Source organism: Callorhinchus milii, unplaced genomic scaffold (assembly GCF_018977255.1).
Source record: "Callorhinchus milii isolate IMCB2004 unplaced genomic scaffold, IMCB_Cmil_1.0 Scaffold1, whole genome shotgun sequence".
In the NCBI taxonomy this organism is placed as follows: domain Eukaryota; kingdom Metazoa; phylum Chordata; class Chondrichthyes; order Chimaeriformes; family Callorhinchidae; genus Callorhinchus; species Callorhinchus milii.
Window position 1 is genome coordinate 58,539,246 of NW_024704742.1, and position 19,164 is coordinate 58,558,409.

Sequence of the window (19,164 nt, forward strand, 5' to 3'; positions counted from 1 at the left end):
TAGCCAGCAAAGCTTGGGATTCCTGAAAGACTGTTCTTTAGCACGGAATCAAGCAACGTTCAGGCACACAAACAGGCCATTTGGCCTATCAGGCCTACTCTGGTGGTTTTCTCCACATGAGTCAGTCACCTTGTCTAATTCACCAGGCTGCCTGCTCACCATGCCTTTTTGAGGTGTGATTTGCTTGGACAGGGCATCACTTTAGTGCTGCATTTTGCTGGAGATTGGCGCCCTCCACACTAGTCTCCATTGGTTATGCCTGAAAAACTGGGTCCACAGGATTAGACTTGCAGTTTGTTCGCTACCGGTTGGCTGGACATTGGCATTTTGAGTCATTTGTCTATTCTGCTAAGCAACTTTCAAAGGCTACAATCTGTGAGTCAGAATCCCATTCCCCGGCTTCTTCTGAAATATCTTTCAAAAGGGAATTGGATATATATCTGAAATTGAAAACAAATTGCAAGGCTATGGAGAAAGAGCGGGGGAGTGGGATTAATTGGATAGGCACAGTGTACCGAATGGCCCCCTTCTGTTGCTTTAAGATTCCATGATTCTCAGACTTCACAAGAAAATCAAGATTGTCAAGGGGGAGGTGGGAGCAAAGGGAAGAAATGGTTAGACAACTAGTGAGATGTCCAACTCTTACACATTCCACATGATAAATATTAGAGAAACATCACATTTGACTCTGTAATCTCAAGGATGACCACATTTTTGAACCATACCTCTAGAAAATTTTTGAGGTGAAATATGCAAACTTGTGTCTTTCATAATGGTAACTATTTCTGTTTTTTCTATAAGGGAAATTCTGTTCTTCACAACACAACAATTTCCTGAACAGAATTATGCTTTTAAACAGAGGAAACAGCCCACGAAAATCAAGTGATCATTAAAACCCAAGATCAATTTGTTGAGGTAACCCAGCTGCCAATGACATACACCACCGAGTTTGAAATGAGTCTGTGTATCTCAGTAAGTATACTGCTGCTTTAGCCCTCGGGGGAAGAAGGATCTGAACATTTCACCACTTATAGGATGATTTGCAAGGTATCCTCTGTCTACTAACCCACTGAGCAGTCTGGGCCTGTCCAATTTGGATCACAAATGCAGGAACCATTCTCCTGAAGGTATGTCCCATGGCCAGAGCACTGATCGGGGCAGACGGCTTTCGAATTTTCACAGTTGGCACCTCCCCATCCCGGACTGCAGTGGCATTCCCCGTGGATACAGACTCCATGATTTGAACAGGTCGGGTCGAAACAATCCGCTGGAAGAAAAAAAGAAATAATCTTTCGGCCCAAAAGGTGAAAAATAGCAGAGAGCGTCAAGACCTGGTCCTTAATTCACTTTAATGTGCTTCACATTATGAAATCTAATTTCGCAATTTGACTCAATAAAATTTTACACTTGTAGGGTCAACGACCTGAAAATTTAATTTCTGCAGCATAATTGCAATAGTGTATGAATAAAGATCAATAAAATCAATATTTCTGAGGTTTCGGAAATAGGATTTTCCACTTGAAAAATGGACTGCTCTTTCACAAATTCCTCTTTACTACCAGCATTGCACCAGGAAAAAAAAACCCTTATCATTTTTCATCATATTCTACCAGAAACAGCTACTCTCTCTTATTGACTGCATGACTATAAGTGATATACTGCACAGCCATGTATCAATATATTCAATCTTGACAATTATTTGTTCTATACAGTGGAAAAAACAAGCTTCATAGTTTAAACAGAGAATCTGACTCTGTGAGGATTTTCTTATGTTACCATATATAGTTACAGGATTTTTGGCAGCTCTTTTCTGCACAAAACATGACAATCTATGACCTTTCATTCAATGCAAAGCACCCTGAGCCAAATCTGAGCCTTAGCTCTGGGTACCATTTGTTTAAAGCAAATTCTCAGTGCATCTCAGACTTTATCAAACTGCTGGCTCATTATCACTTTCCACTCTAACTCCATATCTGTCAATTTCAGACTTCCGAAGCACTTATAATCACTCCGTTGCTTAACTTGGCAGCCTTTAGCCAAATCTCACAAGGTCATATCTAGGAACGATTTGCTAACAAACTGCATTGTATTACCTAGTTATTTTATGATTATCCCCCTGGGTCTATAATCAGGGACTTTGCCCAGGGTTCCTCACTTAAGAAATACAGACATGCGTCACACTGACTCACAGAAACTCTCTCCAGCGTACTTTCATTTGGAAACCAAATTCATGTGAGTTTGACGTACCACTGGTTAAAGAATTCCCACTTAAAGAATCCTGTTTCTGATCTGTTTTTAGATTCCCATTGCTTGTTTTGTGTGGGGTGGTTTAGTTGTGATAAGAGAGGAACAAATCAATGTTTTAGTACTAGGTGCCTTGATATTTCTCCTAACTCTATCATTGATAAAGAGGAACTGGAGTAAACCACACTGGTTGCGAGCTAGTGTTAGAGCTAATTTATCCCAATTTTTTAATGGGATCCTGTCCATTATAAGGCACAAGACTGGCTGCAAGATTTTCTTCTCTTGTTAACAAAATCAAAGCTTTTACAGACAACTATACGCTCTATGTGACTATGCCCAACTGGTTCTGTAGTATGTCTGACTCGAGAATGGCCAGCAGAGTGGAAGAACCCCTCACCCCACTTGCTACATAAGTATAGCCATAGCTATAGTTTATAATGGCAACTGGTGTTATGGCAGGCAGTCACATTTTGTTCCTCAGCATGAAATCAAAGTGTCTGCGTGACAGAGAACATAAGCTTCATTAAAGTGGATAATAGAGCCCTGCAAGCAAGATTCACTTGCAATGAGTGAGAAGAAAATGGGAGAAGCCTGAGACCTTTCTGCAATTACTGAAACTTCATTACTTTCCATGTTCATTAATGCCAATGAACAGCAGCGCTTTAATGATGCCATTGATATAGGCAGCAAAATACCAGAAGGAAACACTGAAATCTCTAGCAGTGGGGAAAGACAAAACTAACTCATTCTTTAAATTTCTGCAAATATTTAATGTAGCTTCTTTTATTCAAAAGATTAATTTTATTTTGATCCAGTTTTTGAAAACACTAGAATAGTTTGCTTTGGGTTTATGAGAATGACAAACAAGCATCAGCAAAAATGGAATGATGGGTGACTGCTTACAGAAACACAATTTTAAATGTGAATCTGATTCATTGGTGGGGCTGCAAGATCTCACTTGTTAAATTACTGCACAAAAACAGAGCCATTATGCATTTTCAAAGCGGTTTAACAATCTTTAGAAAAAACAGATTCAGAACATCATTTCCACCCTGAACAGATTGTTAGAAAAAGAATATTTATAGCTTTAAACCACACACCTAGCACTGATAATGACATTTAATGCATTGGACAAAGAGCTCCTCAGTAATCAAGTGCAGTTCATTTTTCTGTGAATTAGCATGATAAACGCGGCTGCATTCATTAACTACAGAGAAACACTATCATGTAAATGGTGTGCAGTGGCAGTCTGCATCTAATGACAAACATTGTTGGCACAAAAATATTACTTCAGAAAATTTGCAGTGTATATTACTTCAGAACATTTGCAATGTACATCACACAATAATAATGAGAACACCAGGATGATTGCAAGACAGAGAGATGGGTGGGGGAGGATTCAGTTAATGTTTTCAAACACTTGAGTTTTGATTTCTCAGTTGATGGCCTAATCTAACCTCTCCTCCCAGTAATGATATTACTGACATGTAGTCACTCTCCCAGCTCTGTCATCTGCCCAGAATTATTCATCTGAGGGAGTGGAATGGGAAAAACAGATAATTTTGAATGAATAAGCAATAACAGTCCATAGATGGTTGTAGGAGTGGGAATTAGGAGTGATGGAGGTTTCATGTGGAGCATAAACTCACACACACACTCACACGCATACATGGATTTGTTCGGGCAAAATGGCCTGTTTAGGTGCTATAACTTTCTAGGTAATACTGTGTCACATAGCTTCATAACAAAGCTGAAGAATTCCACCCATTGCAGATATGAGCACTTGTTTTCTACCTTTGGCGAAAACTAAAGTCAAATAACATTAGGATTATTTTTCCCATGAACACTACTGACCCATCATTGTCCCTCCTCTACTTTTATGATGCTCTGGGATCTGTTGCCGTTCTCCCTGCCCCTCATTCATACAAAAGGTGTATTTTGTGATTTTATTAATTTGTTTGGTTATATGTCAAGTACTGATGAAATATAATTGCTTTCTATGTGGTTTTCCTCATTCTTTAAAGGTAATTGATCGATCGCATACAACAGGCAAAACATTGGATATTGAACCTTTAAGAACTTCTCACTTGTGAGCATCTCACAACACACATGATCTCCTATAGCCTAGGGTTGCTGTGAGACCTTGCTCTGGATTCCCTCAGTTTGTTTGATGGTGGGAGTAGAAGAGAGCACATTAATAAGAATGCTCCACAAGTTCAGAGAGATCAGGTGAGCATGCGATGGGACCTTTATATGTGGGTAATAGACTGCACTCAAAAATGAAGAAACCCATGGTGAAGGTCACACTCTCAGAAAGAGGCCATTCAGCCCACTGAGTCTGTGCTGGTGCTAGCTCCCACTTACATCTCCTACTTGCAAAGAAATTGACTCAATAATAGTGATTAGAAATAGTCAATTGACTAGAAATAGTGCAATAACTGAGCTCCATCGAAAGGACACACCCAAAACACTGACCTATCTCTCCTTCAGATGTTGTTTGAATTGCTGTACATGTACAGTATTTTCTGTTTTATTTCAGACTTCCAGACGTCAGTTTTTCCTTTTGTCTCAATGATTCCCTGACTCAATTTGAAGTCCGCCCCATTCAGAAGCATAAAGCATTTATCGTCTTCAGAGGACATACAGGCACAAGTGTCTTGTAAAAGCCTGTCTTCTCCATGTGGAACATTGTCCAGTCCGAGAGACCAAACAAAACCAGAAATTGCCAGTAGCACAGTACAAAAAGCGTTTGCCTCAGTTCACAACCACAGAATTCTAGAAGGATTTATCTTGCCATGGGATGCTTCATTTAAAGCTCTGTTCCCAAATGAAACAAGCAAATAACACCTGGATTGGCATCAATCCTTGATTCTGTTTATACAGAAGGCTTACAACTACAAATATCAAATAATGAGTATTTTCTCTCCCAATTGGAATAACAGGAAATCTGGTACAAATAAAACTTTTACAATTTTAGACAAGAAGCTCAGAGAAAGTCCTGTCCAAATGGAAAACCAAAAAAAGAGAAATCAAATTCACTTTGTCTTCTGCATTGAGAGATAAGAGCAAGAACTAAATTGGCCTGGACAAATGAAAGGTATAAGCTTCTAGGCATCTGTCACAAACATGATTACCATAACTACTCTTTAAAGGAGGGCGATAAGGTTGTGTGGGAAGTATCACAACTGAACAAACAAGGTGACAGACCTTGAAAGGACAAAGACAACAAATAAACTGCTGAAATAACAGAAACACAAGGGTGAATCTTTCCCACATTCTTTTTAAGAGCAGCATTTTTCTTGATTCTACCAACTAGAAAAAGGACATTTTTTGGTGAAAAGACAGAGCCAAGCTAAACAGAGATTGAGTTGAATTGTGCTCTGCTGTATTTGACCTTCCAGCTGCACAACAATAGGCCTTTCCTATAGAGGATAATTGCAGTCAGTTGATATTCGCTGCACTAGGTCGGAATACCCAATTTTCCTTAATCAGTAGGGAGTTACAAGGATCATTGTTGTCCTCTCCAAACAGACCTTCTTATGGATAATCTTGCGGTTGAAAAAACAAGAGAACGTATTCAAGTTTTATCCATCAACACAACAACAACAACAAGATTGCATTTATAGAGCGCCTTTCACGTCGGGAGGACGTCCCAAGGCGCTGGACAGTTGGGTCAGGACCGGAGCAGGGGGGAAATGGTCAGGGTGAGGGCAGGGAAGAGAGGGAGCGAGGATGGGGTAGAGAGTCGAGAGGGGAGCTGAAGGCACGGTCAAGGAGAAAGGTATGGAGACCGGCCTTGAAGGAGGAAAGGGAGGAGGCAAGGGCAAGGCACTGGGGGATGGAGTTCCAGAGCCGAGGGGCTGAGAGGCTGAAGGCCCGGCCACCAATGGTAGGGCGGTTGGTGCGGGAGATGTGGAGCAGACCGGAGCCAGAGGAACGGAGGGTACGGGCAGGTAAGTAGGGGGATAGTAGGTCGGAGAGGTAGGAGGGAGCAAGGCCATGAATGGCCTTGTAGGTGAGGATGAGGATCTTGAATTCGATCCTCTGGGGGATGGGGAGCCAGTGGAGGCGAGCGAGGGTGGGAGTGATGTGGTCCCGAAGCCTGGTGCGGGACAGCACACGAGCTGCAGAGTTCTGAATGACCTGCAGCTTGTGGAGGGAGGTGCCAGGAAGGCCGACGAGGAGAGAGTTCCCGTAGTCCAGCCTTGAGGTGATAAAGGCGTGGACCAGAGTTTCAGCAGCGTGAGGGGTGAGGTAGTGCCATAGTCTGGCGATATTTCGGAGGTGATGGAAGGCGGTGCCAGTTGTGGCGCAGATATGAGGAAGAAAGGACAACTCAGGGTCAAACAGAACACCGAGGTTCCTGATTGGCTTTGAGAGGTGGAGAGTGCAGCCTTGGATGCTGATGCTCTCAGCGCCTGAGTTGCGGAGGCGCTGACGCGAGCCAATCAGGAGGGCCTCAGTTTTGCGCACATTGAGCTGAAGAAAGTTGTCTCTCTTCCAGGACTCGATGTCGGACAGGCAGCTGTCAGGACATCGGTGGTCGTGGAGTTGAGGGTAGAGGAGGAGAGGTAGAGTTGGGTGTCATCCGCATACATGTGGAAGTTAACCGCATGTCTGTGGATGACATCACCAAAGGGGAGCATATAGAGGGTGAAGAGGAGGGGACCGAGGACAGAGCCCTGAGGGACACCGCGTGAGACAGTGCGGGGGCTGGAGGAAAAGCCGTTTGTGGAAACAAAATGGACAGGGCCTAAACCTAAACCTAAACCACTCAAGGACAGGGCCTTGAAGGTTGAGGTGGGAGGACAAGCGGTGGAGGAGGATAGCGTGGTCGACCGTATCGAATGCTGCCGATAGATCGAGGAGGACGAGGAGGTAGAGGGAGCCCTGGTTGCAGATGGTCAATATGTCATTGGTGACCTTGACCAAGGCAGTTTCCGTGCTATGGGCAGCACGGAAACCCGACTGAAGGGTTTCGAATAATGCATGGTGGAGAGGAAAGAGCACAGCTGGGAGGCGACAACTCTTTCAAGGACCTTGGACAGGAAGGGGAGTGACCGCGGAGCGGATTCCCTTGATTTTGGATTCAGGGAAATCCAGCATCTCCTCGCAGTGAAGTTTGGAGGAGATGATCTGCATGGGGTGGCGGGGGGGACGAAGGAGTCGAGATGTGGCAGAAAACAGAAACCTGGGGTTGTTCTTCGCCTCCAGGATTATCCTGGAGTAGAAGGACGACTTGGCCGAGGCTAGAGTGGAGCAGTAGATTTTGAGGAGGTCCAGCCAGATTTGTCAATGGACCGTTAGGCCAGATTTGAGGCAGGTGCGTTCAGCGGCCCGCACCTGGCTCTTCAGTGAGCGGAGGTGGGTGGTGAACCAGGGGGAGGAGCGAGAGTAGGAGACAGTACGGGAGGTGATGGGGGCAAGAGCATCGAGTGTGGAGGAGAGGGTGTTGTGGAGGAGGGTGAGAGCAGAAGAGGAGTCAGTGAGGGTTGAAGGCCAGAGGGAGGAGTCAGTGAGGGTTGAAAGGCCACTCCATTGTCTTGATTTTTGTGGCAATATCTTGGCAACCTCTTGACTTGGAAGTCTGATATGAGACCAATCTATTTTGGTAACCCAAATTAATGTCCTTTGCTTGTCATGGAACTTCTTGTGCTCATTCAGGGAATCAACTGGTATGGAGGGAATCTAAGAATTGTTGAACACAATGGGATAGTAAGTGTCTAGTGTCACTATTGCAAAATATGCAGGGTCTCTGCACAGGGAATAGGATCAAGTCCCTCCCTGTTCAGGTGTTAATGCCTCAGTCTCACGGATTGCCCTTGCATCTATTTCCCAATTAGAACGATTGCATTGCTCATAGTTCCAACCTGTTGATGTGCCAGTTTGTGTCAGAAGTGTTGGAGAAACCCAAACAGGACTATTCTGTACTGGAATCTTTCAATGAAAACATTTTTATCCCTTCAGAAAATGGTTTGCCTTTGAAGTCACTTTCTTCACTACTTAGATAATGTGCTGCAAAATCACCATCTTGAATGTCCTTGTCAATGGATCATTTTAATCCTCTTGTGTCTACTATGGGTTGCAAATATCCTATCTTTTTAGTGACAATGAATAACAAAAGTGTCATTTTTTGACCTATTGCTCAATGGTGAATTGCAATAGAGGACATTTTCTTTATCTCTGAAGACAAAACCTTTTGACAGAGCACTTCCTAATTGCCTTGAGGAAAGTTGTTTCTTGAACTACTCACAGCTTCAGTGACAGTGAAAGGAATAACCCTCTCAACTATGTATTCCCCATGGGAAAGTGCCACTTGTCTGCAATGTATCAGATTCTATACCTCAGTGACAAATCTGACAATCATATCACAGAAAAAGTGACTCAGAATCACTGCTGGGTCCATCCAAATGAAGCACCAACCAGTGGGATGAGCTTCCTTCTGGTTCTCTGTTGTTCTATCTACCTGGGCTTAAATCTCATTGAATCGAACTTATTTTTTCCTCTAAAGGTGAATAGCTATTTGAATGGCTGTCCAAGCACCTTAGAGGCCATACATATGATGGCTTAATGGTTATAATAGTAATTTATAAGAAACCTTCAACGTCTCCTCAACTTATTCCCAAAGAATTTTTTACCTTTAAACTGCAATTCTGGAAGTTTATTTTGTGACTAGCTGAGTGGTAGCTGATTTTTTAAAAAAATCAGAAGGTAAACAATTTCTTAATCTGTATGCATTCCTATGCACAAACTATATTCCTACTGTTGAAATTGTTCTCCCCCAACAAGTGGGAGGGGTGGTGTGAAGGACAACTCCATCCACTGTGACCAGCCTTGAGGCTGCCACATTAGATAATGGGTGTCAATATTTCTCCTCTTATGATCATGGCCATTCGTGAATTTTTTTCTACTACTATCTAAGTAGAAGTGCACATAAAACATACTTTTTCTTTCTGGATGTATAAAGACTAGATATGTAACATGAAATGAAACATTGGAATGGGACAATGGATAAAAAATGCTGACAGTCCGAATTTTGAGGAATCTAAAATCAGATTATGTTAAATTCAAATGTTCTACTGTGAAAACATGAAGGCAGAGGACCCTACACACATTGTCAACATGTTAGAGGGAGACATTCTACCTGATTGTGAAAAAAATGGCCAGAAGTCTAGGCTGATACTGAGAATGAACTGACCTGGCATTCATTGTGTGTTTTGGAAATGACTAGATGTGGGGGAGAAGGTATTGAGAGAAAAAAAAGATGATTTTCTGGAGTAGTATTACCTGTCTGAGGGGTGGAGAAACACATTAGGTCAAATCTAATAAATGGACGAAATCTCAAACAAAATGGTCAATTCTATAAATAGATCCAAGGATTCTGTCTGTGACCCCTGTTAAATTGATAATTATATATCATTTTAATCTACATTTGTATTTAAAACTACTTGGAAACTTTCATTTTACAATAAGGAATAAGAGTGGGTGAATCAGATTTAGTCATATGTTTTTTGAGAAAATTTCTCAGAAGCTTACCCATGAGGTTTAAACCCTGCTAACCTCCAATTTTAAATTAAAATTTCACTGATCACGCATGTGCACCTTTTATACGTCTGTCCATAAACTATTGAATAATATGTATTTGTGGGGAATGGGAATATTGAGTCACAAGCATGCCCACTATAAGTTATCTAACTAGAATATCTCAGCCATTGCTGTACTTCCATTGCATTTCTGCCAGGACACTCCCTGACCTCCCTGGAACCCCTACAATTCTGCTCTGCTGTACCTTGCTCACACATTTCTCCCTTGTAGCCCGAGTTGCAGACACAGGAGCCCATAATGCAGATGCCATGTCCTCTGCACTGAGGGTCGATGCATTGGGTTGAGGGCACGTCACACTCCATTGCCTTCCATCCACTGTAACAAAGGCAGCGTCCTTTGGAGTACTGTCCATTGCCATTACATAGGACAGGACAGGCTGCTGCACAACAGAAAGAAAGAGAAAGACATGAGAACTGGGGATAGAAGAGAACTCAAGCGGTGAGGTGCTCAAAAAGATTTTAAAAACCTTTTATCATCAAACCTCATCAATACGCTTTTCAGTATTTCTAAGAAATATAAATGCTCTGATCCTCGAATATGAAGATTTTATCCATCAGGCTCTTCAGATGTAAAGGTTTTCAAAGAGACTGTGGCAGACTCATCGTGGGCTGCCCCGCTGGGTACTGTGGTCGCCACTGGCAACGACTAAGACCGTCTGTTCTTTGCTATTATAGACGTGCTCCGCTATGCACGTCTCTTATATTAATAACAAACAAAAGGTTAGGATTTCTAAGCTATAGAAATCCTTCCGCCCATACTCCAGCACCACCCTACTTTGGAGATGTAAGAAATACAATTCAAATACCTCTCGCACAATCAGGTCCAAGGAATCCAGGAAAACAATGGCAAGTTCCAGAAATACATTCTCCGCTTCCATGGCAATTTCGAGGACACTCAACTGCAGACTCTGTGTGTGGACAGCAAAGCAAGCTCTCAATTAGTTTCCATGCATATTTCTTACCTTGTACAAGGCTATTGGTTATAACTGTTCTTTATTTGTAAGCTTTAGAGTGTCATGGGTGGCAACTCTGGATGATTTTTCCCTCCTGAGCACATGACTACTGAGAGCAATTGAGAATGACTGCCCTGATATACTGTACTTAGTACAGGCTGGGGTCAAATGTGTGACCTTCTGACTCAGTTTCGCACTTTATCATCTGAGCCATCAGAGAGCCAGAACAATTCTTTATCATCCATCTGAACATTGTATTAGAGGTTCAAATTATCAGTAATTGTCTGAACCAGTTACTAATTAGTCATGTACATGAGTGACAACACTTACCTATGACAATGGTATTGAAGGACACTTGCTCAGCAGTTTTCCCATCATTGTAAAAGGCCAGGTGCCAGACTCCTGAATCCAGATACTGGATGAAACCGGCTTCTTGGAGGCTAACGGCCCTAATGTGTCGGACTCTGTGGTCAGACTCAGCAAGGTTGCGCTTTTCTCTGGCTATCAATCTACTGCCATCGAGCAGCTCCACAAAGTCGTACTGAGAGGTAAGGTACAATATACAATTAGATGTCAATTTGGCATCAAAAACACATTTTACATTCTGTCAAATGCTTGAAAGATGCAAATTTCCAGGACACGGGAAAAATAGGCTCTGCGGATTTAATTTACAATCCATGCATTTGCAAGACTGAAGAGCCCAGGAACACTACCCTACCCTGAAGGACATTATATAAATGCAAGCTGTTGTTGCTGTGTCTGTTACCACTTCCTGGTTTGTCAAATTAAAATAATAATCCTTATATTTCACGTGGATAATCGACTCAAAGCACGTCGTAGGATTCACTGTGAATTGCACTTTTGTAGGGAAAATCATTGCTCCTAGATTTCCAAGTCAGCTGAGTCTGAAAATTGGTCCTGCCAGCAAAATAGGAAGTTGTCTCCCCTTCCCTCACATACTCGAGTCCCCCTTCATCTTTCTACTTTCATAGCCTGCGAATTTCGTAAGGTGGAAGTTACAATTAACTAATGTCACAAATTAAACGACTGCTTCTGATCCTGAACTACAAGAGGCATTGCAATGTCTTCCCATGAATTATCAGACTGATGGTTTTACATGGACATTAAAAGTCTGCCAGTATCGGATCACCAGAGATTGATGATGGTTCAAGATTCAGATATGGATTAAACTTTTCAGAGTGTGAGATTATTTTTAGACTGATTCAGGTCAACGGTATAGTTGCATTTAAAATTATATCTGACTGATTTCAAATCAGAGTCGCATAATAAGGGGTTGCATTATTGAACATAGCATGTAGCAGATGTTTCGAGTGGTTGCTGGGATGCCAAGACACATGTTCTTGCATGCTATAAACCAGAAGTCAGATTGGGTCCACTGTGCAACCTCTTACTATTCAGACTACAGTAAACTGATATATCAGGGTAAATTACTTTTTTTTCCACACCTTTCATTGAAAAGACCTTGAATGCTGCTGAAATTAATGGGAGGGGAAAAACAATTTCACAAAAAAATGCATATTGCTTAAATGTGCACAGATCTCAATTACATAGAAATGAGTTTGACATGGTCTTCCAGTAACGGGCCAGCATTCACTGATATGACCAACTGATTTATTGCTATCCATATTCAACACTGTTCAGAAAATTCAATTTTCACACATTAGACTTAAACTTAATATTTCCAATAGTGCAGGTTGTGGAAACTTTTCGATCTTAAATGTAATATCACACTTAAACCTTCTCAATAGGACAATGTTGCAGGAATTAAAAACCGGGGACAGTAATATCCTTAGCATTCATTAGGATCGGAAGAAAAGATTGAAATAAAAAACAACTATTTGACTTTCAATATGATAGGGGAAAAATAGGCAAATACAGTATCTCCAGTAGTGGGTGCTGGCACCAGCCCAGGTATTATGGGCCAAAAGACCTTCAATGCTAAAGACTTTTAGCACTGAAGCATCCTACCCATACCCACCACGCCCTCCACCTCACCCCTGAGCCGAACACCCTGCTTGGGTCCAAATCCCTGACTGTCCAGTGCCTTGGAATGACCACCCAACCTGAAAGGCACTTTACAAATTTAATGGTTGTTGTTTCTACAAATGGGTGTCACCTATTCATTGCATACTATAGTTCACTTTTTTTCCCTCCTTATATCCACAGCTTCCATTAAGAAGGTCTTGAATGTGACTCAAATGAATGGCTATGAGGAGTGGGGGGAAGAAATAATTTCCCCAAAAATATGCATATAGATTCGTATCTCAATCTGAGTTTGGACTCGCCATTTAACAGATACAGAAATAAGCACTGTACTTTGTATCTACCACAGGATAACAGAAGTGATGAAAGACAAGTGGAAAATTGCTACAAAGTACAGTAAATATTACTACAAAGAGTAAGACAAGTGAAGGTCTCAAAATGGGAACATATGTGCCTGAAATAAACAAGATCTTTTGGATCATCAGAAGGAAAAGCATCATGAACATCACATAGCTTTGATCTTCATAGCCACTAAGAAATATATGGAGCATCCCCATAATGGATAGAGTCACAGTGTGTGATACAAACATGACTGCATTGGGGACTTATCAGAATTACTTTAAACTGTCAATATCTTTTGTTTTTTTTATTGCCAACAAAGCATTACATCGATCCTTTGGTTATACATAAACTGACATTCTCAGAAAGTGATGTGGACAGTTTCAAACATATATTGATTTATACTAAATAGGCCTTCATTGTCAGTTCTGTAGATTTATTCAACAGATTGATAGACAAACCCAGGCGAGAGGTGTTTGTATTTCAAGTGTTAAAGCTGTGTTGTCATTCCTTGGCAAAATTATGGTGAGGAATCTAAATGAACAGTGCAAGCTATTGCTTAGACAGTTATCAGGGTTGTTAAACAGCAGTTCCGACACATAACCATCATAAATCGATTTGCATTTATTCAAACACCGAGTTCTTTTTCCATTCATGTATAAAACCTTGCTCTTCTAGAAAGGTTTCATCATTTATTCGCGTTACCAACAACAGCTTGCATTTATATAGCTCCCTTCATGCAGATTAACGTCTTGGGAGAACTGTACAGTGGCAGGATTGGATGCTGAATAAGGGAGAAGTAAGAAGTGGCTATAGGCTTGGTCAAAGCGGTAAGTGTTAATGTGGGATTTGAAGACAAAGATAAGGCAGAGGGATTGAGGCAGGGAAAACCAGAGGTTAGAGGTGTAGTGGCTGCAGGCATAGCCATTGATGTTTGGGAGATGTGCATTAAGTCTGTGTCAACTGAGAAAAGGGGACAGGAAGAGGAGTAGGGTATGAGCAGATCAGAGAGATAAGAAGGATAGCCAGAGGAGAGGGGAATGATCAGGATAGAGAGGTAGGAAGGCGTTAGGGTGTGAAGGAATTTGTTTGTGAGGATGAGGATCTTGAAATCAATTCTCTCAGAGACAGGGAACCAGTAGAGCCTGGAGAGAATAGGGGTGATGAGTATGCAAAGGTTGGTGAGGATGTGTATGGCAGAGTATTGGATAAGATGGACCTTGTGGATGGTGGAACTGGGAGACCAGTGAGGAGTGTGTTTGAAAAGTGGGAGATGACTTACAAGGTAGATTTAATAGATGTGCTCAAGATTTAATAGAGGTGTTCAAAATTACGAGGGGTTTTGATAGAGTAGATGGGGAGAAATTATTTTCACTTGCAGGTGGGTCAATAACCAGGGGACATAGTTTCAAGATAATTGACAAAAGAACCAGAGGGGAGACAAGGAGAAGAATTTTACACAGAGAGTTGTTAGGTCTGGAATGCACTGTCTGAAAGGGTTGTGGAAACAGATTAAAATAACAACTTTCAAAAGGGAATTGGATAGGTACTTGAAGAGGAAAAATTTGCAAGGATACGGGGAAAGAGCATGGGAGTGGGACTGATTTGGTAGCTCTTCCAAAGATACGGCATAGACCACTATGGGCCGAATGGCATGCTTCTGTGATGTGATATTCTATAATTCTATGATTCATTGATGGTATTGTCTCACCATTCCTCTGTCAAAGCCTTTCTGTACAACTACTACTAGGTGATCTCTGAGAGTTGAGTGAGGTAATTTATCTCTTTTGATGTTTGATTACCTCCATTTGGTAAAGCATCTGAGCTGTGCTTATCAACCCCATATAATGACATAGTTGAAATTGGGAACTCAACATGTGGAAATTGTGCAATTGTGGTGTCATATCCTACTGCTGTGTAGGAAAATGAATCGAGTGCCAAAAGTGTGTGTCCACAAACCCATTTCTGGCTTATATAACGCAGAATTGAATGCAGTATGAATTCAGACAAGTTTTTAGGCATGAGGCTATGGTGGGGTTAATTAACTTGTTAGTGATGAAAAATAGGTTGCTCACAATTGCTTTTTCTAAAATGTTAACTGTGCAACAAGGATAAACAAGTTCCTGATCCATGGATACAATTCAGTGCAGCTCTCCGACAATACGTTATTTAAGAGCTCTCACAGGGATGAAATTCCAATGAATGTTTGCTCATTCATTCCCATTTTATGTACCAATAAAATATTATAATTACATTTATTGAGACTTGACTGCAATGCTGATGAATAAAAGGAGAATATAGTATTGCACAATGGAAGATGCCTCTTGTCACATAGATCTGAGAAACCTGGCAAATTATATTCTTTTATTGCTACCTGAAGGTGATGCAGAAATGTTCTTACAGTCCTCAGGGGGTTAGAGTCTGCAAAACAAATACTTTGCAGAATCCAAAGCAGGGCTTTTAAAGAAACTACAATAAATATATTGTGCAGGGTGCCGAATGTCAATCAGTTCAGTAGAGTCAGTTTTTGAGAATTTCAAATAAAACCCAAAGTCAAACAATCAAATCCATTTCTACATGAAGCATACAGCGGGGAATATCAATGACAAAAGAAGAAAGCCAACCATATTTCACCACTGACTGCCAGGAATTGAAATGTGGTCCTTGTAAAGAGATAAACAATTTTCTGAGAGATCATTATGCACCGACTGGTATTTCACTGACTATGAGAAAATTCGTAACACTGACAAGTAATTTAATTAAACAGTAAAGCTACAAAAAGAGTTGTGGAAAGAGAGAGGGTAGAGAACACTTGGAGATGTTATTTGTGACAAAGTGGAAATGTATGGGTGTGTGGTGAGTAGAGCAGATAGAACACATAGACGTGAAAGTGAATTGAGTGTTTTGAGGAGACACTGAACAAAACTCGAATGCAAAGAGGATGAGATGAGATCAGAAGGCAAACAAATGTAAAAGTGAGAAGAGTGGGAGAAGGTAGTTGACAGGAGTTAGAGGAGGGGTCGATAGACAATAAAAAAAGGTCTGAGGAGGGATAGACAAATAGGGAGCGTTGTCTAAGTAGGAATAAGTAGATAGTGAGAGGGATTAAGTAGACAGTGAGGAGCAAGTGATAACAATAGTGATATGAGGAGATAGTAGACAGATAGTGAATGGTCAGAGGAGTATCAGACAGATAGCAAGTGAGGGAAGTGGAACGGGGGTTGCGGGTTGAAGGAGACAGTAGACAGACAGCGAGAAGGGTCTGCCTAGACAGTAGACAGCATTACCTGGGTGTGTGAAGGAGGTAGCCCTTTTCTGCCATATATTCCAATCAGTGCATCCTTTGGAAGGGATATGTTGAACTTCAGAAACTGGGGCTTGTCAACAAAAAGTTGAGCTCTCCAAAAGATCCCAGGAGGCACTTCCTGGATAGCCCTGCGGCCCAAATCAACCTCACCGGTATCGATAGTGTTGTTTTCCTGATAGGTGAGGCCACCTTTTCCTAAAAAAATAATTTCAGAACACAAGAGTTTAAAACCAACAGAATTTTGCTTGTGCCTGTCTTGTTCCATTGCTCCTTTCCACTGCATAGAAGCCGGGCAATGAACAGAGTATTTGATGTTTAAAGGTAATTACTGATTCTGTATTATTACCAGGACATCAGTATTCAGGATAAACTGATTTTGATCTCTGTGTTTCACCTTGGCTTTAGTTTACTGTGAAACATCATTGCAGCTTGATTTGGTGTTATTTTTTATAAATTGTATTTTAAAACAATACAACAGTGAAGTCAGCGTTCCAGTTTTATCTTTATAATTTGTTTGTTATCCACCTCTTCCACCTAGGCAGTAATGTGTTAACTTTATACACCCTCCTATGACCCATTTCCCACCCCCGTCTCCCCTGGCTTGCTCTTTAATATCACATTATTGCTTGTTGCTGTCCTCCTGTTGAGCATTACTTGACTGGCTGTTTGTGGGACACTGCTGTGCACAAATTGACTGTGACATTTGCTTACAGATAGTCACAGTAAAATCATTTGAGCACCTTGAGATGCCAAACAATGCAGTAATAATAAAAAATAATTAATAGCACTTAAATTTGATATAGCATCTTTCACACTGGGAGGACGTACCAAAGCACTTCACAGGATATACTGTGAAGAGCAGTGGCTGTATGTTGTGTGGGTGAAGGTAGCGCTCAATCAAATGTACTGCCTTTACCCCAAAAATGCAAGGATTATTTATCATTACTCTCAGGAACCCCTTGGCCCTCCACATTTAGTAGGATGTACAGGGAAAGATATTAACAAATTTATATGGTCAGTGGTGAGGTTGGGTGGAAAAAGAAGAGAAACATCCTTTCCTTGTAATTTCCCTTACTCAGAGGACTTGGTTGAGATTCTCAGTTGACTACACTTGCCTTCTGATCCCAAGGTCTGAGATTACTCCAAGTTTTAACCTGAAAGCCATAATTTCTGTAAAATGTACAGAATTGTGAAGGATACTTAAATTCTGTCTTAATACAGAAACCGATTCTTCTTTAATAACTGTGGAAAATTGGCTTCCACATTAAGACTGAATATAAGAATTTTCCACAATTTTGTGCAATCGTTGTTTTTTGATCAGCCAGGGGTCTGACCCATGCAGAAACCCATCACCAAGCTTAAGAGTATCCAAACCAATCTGATAGTTCCATGCATCCCATCTACATGTGGAAATTCCAGAGATATTTATTGGAATGGAATGCACACTCTCTCTTCCTGGAGGGACATATCCTGCTTTCCAATTCTGGAGAGTAATAGGCAAAGGTTAGCAAGAGCCACCGAGAGTCTATGTTGGGGTAATGGTGAAATTAACCAGCTACATTTTCATAGTTTGCCATTTGAGAGAACTGGCTGGCAAGTTTCCTGCTGCTTGTCCAGCTAGGACCACCCTATTCGACAGCTATCGGAACTGATTGGGAAAGAATCCCTACGCCCATTAACTAGTCTACCTGTCCTGTGCTGTAATGGAGTACTGCACCCCACCTGTCTCAGGGAACTGGACCACTGGGACCACCACAGAGGGCTGGCTCGATTCTGACATTCCATTGCCACACATCATCTTGAAGCCAATAGTTCAGCTTCATGACCCCGCTTACCTCCCTTCCAATACAATACCAATATAAAATTACATTTGTATAGCGTCTTTCCTGGGGCGATGGTCACTAGTTGGTTATTTGAAATCCGACAATATAAAATTTTCAGGCAAAATGATTTTCCAGGCTAAGACTGGTGTTCAGGTCCTAGTCATGCCATTTTGGGAATAGTGAACGCACAATCACTTACAAATGTCATTCTTCTCTGAACTCATGAATGCAGAACACATCGTACTAAGCCATCAAAGGTTTCTCCTTTAGTGACATTTCACAGATACCTCACGAGCTTCTAGTGGTATTACGCCTCAATAATAATGTGGCTCTTGCTCAGTTTCCTAAGCATCCAGGATTAGGTTTTAACGCCATTGTAAGATTAGAATGGAGCAGCAGCAGTTTCCAAACATTCTGAGATTCGTTTCGTACAGCAAGAGTAATATTTGCCGTGTAATTCCAGTGATTATCTACACTGTCAATCATCAACCCCCCAAACAGCATATTAAAAATTACATTTCAGGATAAAGATGGCATGAGATTTGTTTAGCTTAAAACCAATTGACTGAAGATATCTTTGTGCATTATAGGAAAATTAAATGTATAGCTTCTATTAGATTTCTTTGGTAAAGCTCTAAAACAAGCAAAAATGGAAAGATAGTACAACCTGATATTTCTGTGACAGTCAAGCTTGCAGTAAATTCCTGTAATTCCTTTTACAGACATTATAGTCACCGTAGAGCATTGAAAAAAATAACTATTATGAAATCTTTAAACATTCAGGTCACTTTAATTTCACAAGCTTTTATTTCTTTCGCTTACCTTGAGTAATTCCAAGGTAGATTTTTCAAAAGCGGTGCCGCACATAATCAGTTCTCATACATGCACGT

At 41.2% G+C, this 19,164-nt stretch overlaps 1 protein-coding gene across 3 annotated transcripts in view; it reads right to left on the minus strand.

Annotated features, from left to right (window-relative positions):
- Positions 1-19,164, minus strand: part of tenm3 (teneurin transmembrane protein 3) — a 163,433-nt gene that overhangs the window by 83,274 nt on the left and 60,995 nt on the right. For 2 of the 3 annotated variants that reach the window (XM_042342615.1, XM_042342611.1), the window contains exons 6-10: positions 16,432-16,646; positions 11,132-11,342; positions 10,655-10,756; positions 10,034-10,228; positions 1,067-1,267 (exon numbers count right to left, since the gene is read on the minus strand). In XM_042342615.1, the coding sequence (XP_042198549.1) occupies positions 1,067-1,267; positions 10,034-10,228; positions 10,655-10,756; positions 11,132-11,342; positions 16,432-16,646 (924 nt within the window). The remainder of the gene's footprint in view (positions 1-1,066; positions 1,268-10,033; positions 10,229-10,654; positions 10,757-11,131; positions 11,343-16,431; positions 16,647-19,164) is intronic. The other variant, XM_042342618.1, reaches the window with a different exon arrangement.